The sequence below is a fragment of the Apaloderma vittatum genome, unplaced genomic scaffold, assembly GCF_000703405.1.
Source record: "Apaloderma vittatum isolate BGI_N311 unplaced genomic scaffold, ASM70340v1 scaffold19774, whole genome shotgun sequence".
Lineage (NCBI taxonomy): Eukaryota > Metazoa > Chordata > Aves > Trogoniformes > Trogonidae > Apaloderma > Apaloderma vittatum.
The window spans coordinates 14,144-17,116 of record NW_009712338.1 but is presented as its reverse complement, the minus strand read 5'-3'; the positions used below and the strand labels follow the sequence as shown (position 1 = coordinate 17,116).

The following is a 2,973-nucleotide window of genomic DNA, read 5'->3' as shown; positions in this document are numbered from 1 at the left end:
GCGGCCCCCCCTCCCGGCCCCTGCACTTGGCAGCCAGCCCCGGCATGAGGAACTGCCCGGCCATTTCGATGAAGCTCGCCACCATGGTGATCATGAACCGGTGCCCGGGAGGACAGAGCTCTATCCCTGAAACACAGAACACACACGAAAGCATTAGCCCCCAATCAGCAACAGAGCATCTCGTTATGAAACTTCATGCACAATCACAGAAATCTCTTTTCCTTCTGTATTTAGCCTTCAAATTCCCTAGCGGCTATGAAGTAGCCCATTAACATCAGGTGGCTGTGGCACAAACACTGCAATGTCCATCCACCTAGTGCATCTCTTGCAGATCTGCTGCATCGTCATTGTCAGCTTTCCTTCAGTCCCTGCCCAAGATATTTGTTTTTTAAAGGGCAAAATGCAATCCAAAGGTTTTGGATTGAGCCTTTTCACACTTCTCAGAGAGAAGTGCCTTTCCAGTCAGTTTGCTGGGAGACAGAAGAGCACAGCTCTCAGTAGGATACAGGCTCCCAGTCCATACAGGATACCACCCACCCACAGTTTAATACACTGTGACTCAGCCAGTTTCAAGCTGAATTTTGCTGAGTGGGTTGTTTCTCAGTTTGCTTTGTTTTCGCAATAGCTAATCTTGATCAACTTTCAAACAAGCCAGCCTCCCATCTGTCTTATCCTGTCCTCCATCCTTCCTTTTGCTGTGGGGCAATTTACTACCATCACTAGTTGTCTCAGCTGTCTTGTGACAAGTGAGTTCAGAGGATAAGTTTCCTTAAATCCTGGATTCTAGCTACCTTATTCAGTCCTCAGAAACGAAGATGAATTTCTCAGAATCGTAGCTTAAAAAAAAAAAAAAAGGCAGCAAGATAACAAATAACAAAAGAAATAGCAGAAAAATTGAATTGCCTTGTGGATATATATTCAAATAATTTTTTCAACAGTAAGGCTACAACAGAAGTCCCTATTTTGTATTTCCCATTTGGCCACACTCACTTCTACAGATTAATAATTAAGCACAATAAATCTGCCACAAATGTTGTGTAGTACTTATCCCCATGTTTACACAGAAACATAAGCTTGTAAACATTCATGATATGTTGCTGCCATTACCGTTGGTTTTCCTTGGGATGTTTCCTATGGTTGTTTTAAATTAGAATTTAATGGTTGTTAAATTGTAATTGAAAAGCTGTAAGATAATAGGAAGAGATGACAGCTGCTCCTCCATTCACTCTCTCATCTGTAGCTTGCTCAGCATTTATCACTGTAACACAGATTTAAACTAGCTGACCAGAAGCTAGCTTGTAGATCAAACGTAGGATTAAATACAACACATTTCCCCCTCCTTTCTTTTCAGCCAAACCCAAAAACTACTGACAGATTTTTGCCAATATAGAAGGAAAATGTATCTGTTGTGAAGCAGCCCAAATTTTCATTAGCTTAACCATAAACACAGCAGCTTTGGAAAAGAAAGGAGAGGGGAAACCCCAAGCCTCAAAGACTCTCACTTGCTATAAAAGGCTTTTACATTTTAATTAGGAAAACAAGATTAAAACACAGAGCTCCTTATGACATTAATATGGTTTCATTCTTACTAATGAAATATCCCAAGCCTAGGCAATTTTTTTTCATTTTGTGCAAAGAGGTCACTTCCGTTTTATCTCTCTAATCGTCAAATATAAAGCAGTTCTGTTTGCTTTTCTAAACCTTAAAGTCACAGTTACTCACACTCCAATATTCCTTCATTAAGTACAAGGATAAGTTTTGTAGCTATAGAAACAGAAAGTCTGCATTAGATAGGTAAGACTTTGGCAATTCAGTTGCATTGCTTAGGTTAGTGTCAGACCTTAAAAAAAATTAAACAGGAGACTAACTTCTATATGATGTCAGAAAGTAACATCCAAATAATAAAATTACGTTTTATTAAGTCACTGGTGCGTAGTACATAACTGCATATGCAGCAGTTATTCATTGTAGAGAGAGGCAATAACTTCAGAGATTGTTTATCACCTATTTTCTTCTCTGGATTATCACATGCACACAATCAATTTTTGCCCTTTCCTCTAAAAAACCCAGAGAAGATAAAAAATAATCACTGCTGTAGCTGGGTGAGCACGACTTTCCAGTGACATCAGCTCAGCCCAGGCGGAGTATCACGTCTATGTCGAAATGTTTAACACGTCAGGACAGCCTACTGACCTTCCAACATCCCTGGCACCAATTTGATATGATAAAAGACTCGGCACCGCAGTTTTGAGCGTGCATTTAGCGGTCAACCTTTTCCTACCTCGGCCAGCAAAGCAACCCACCTCAGCACCTCTGCCCCAGCACCAGGCTAATGCCACTCCAGTGCCACGATGCACCCAGCCATGATGCCTTGACGGCTGGGCTGATTTCCACCTAGTTTGCATGATAAATTACTACCTTGCACGAAATCACTGCAAGGCAGAGAGCAGCTCTATCCACCCATGGCAAATCCAGCCCAAAAAGCTTAGTGAAAAGGTTTCCACCTCAACTTCTTTGTGTAGGACAGGAAGCCAAGTAAACTCTCGTCAAATATGCAAATCGTGGAAATTACCATCAGTACCAAAAATCTCCCTGATACATGTTTGTTCTACTTGGGAAATGTTGTGTGGGCAAGGAGACAGGTGTGGAAAGGATTTTGCCTCCTTGCAAATGCATCTAGTGCAGAGTCACGCTAGTTTTAGACCAGAAGCAGCAAGCAGCCTTTGCTAACAGCTTCTGCTCTCCCTGGCACTGGGATGGACAAACCCTTGGGATGACACCCTTGACAGCAACTTTTCAGACAATCTCTTCCGAAAAGAAGATTGAGGCTAAATTATCTAAGTACGTGGTGGCCTCACATCTGCAATGCTGCCCTCTCCCCACAGCTCCTCTCTCTCACCAGCTGTGGAAAAAGCAGTGGAAGAGACAGACCCACGGACAAGTGACCACAAGGACTGAATTAACAACACTGAA

General features: G+C 42.2%; 1 protein-coding gene across 1 annotated transcript in view; it reads right to left on the bottom strand.

The window, feature by feature from the left end:
• The window catches only part of SLC22A23 (solute carrier family 22, member 23), a gene marked incomplete at its 5' end in the record, with an annotated part of 31,814 nt that extends 29,944 nt beyond the window's left edge, over positions 1-1,870 (bottom strand). The window contains 3 exon segments of the mRNA XM_009867957.1: positions 3-179; positions 1,373-1,403; positions 1,802-1,870. Of these exon segments, the coding sequence (XP_009866259.1) occupies positions 3-179; positions 1,373-1,403; positions 1,802-1,870 (277 nt within the window).
• Between the last annotated feature and the right edge of the window lie 1,103 nt (positions 1,871-2,973).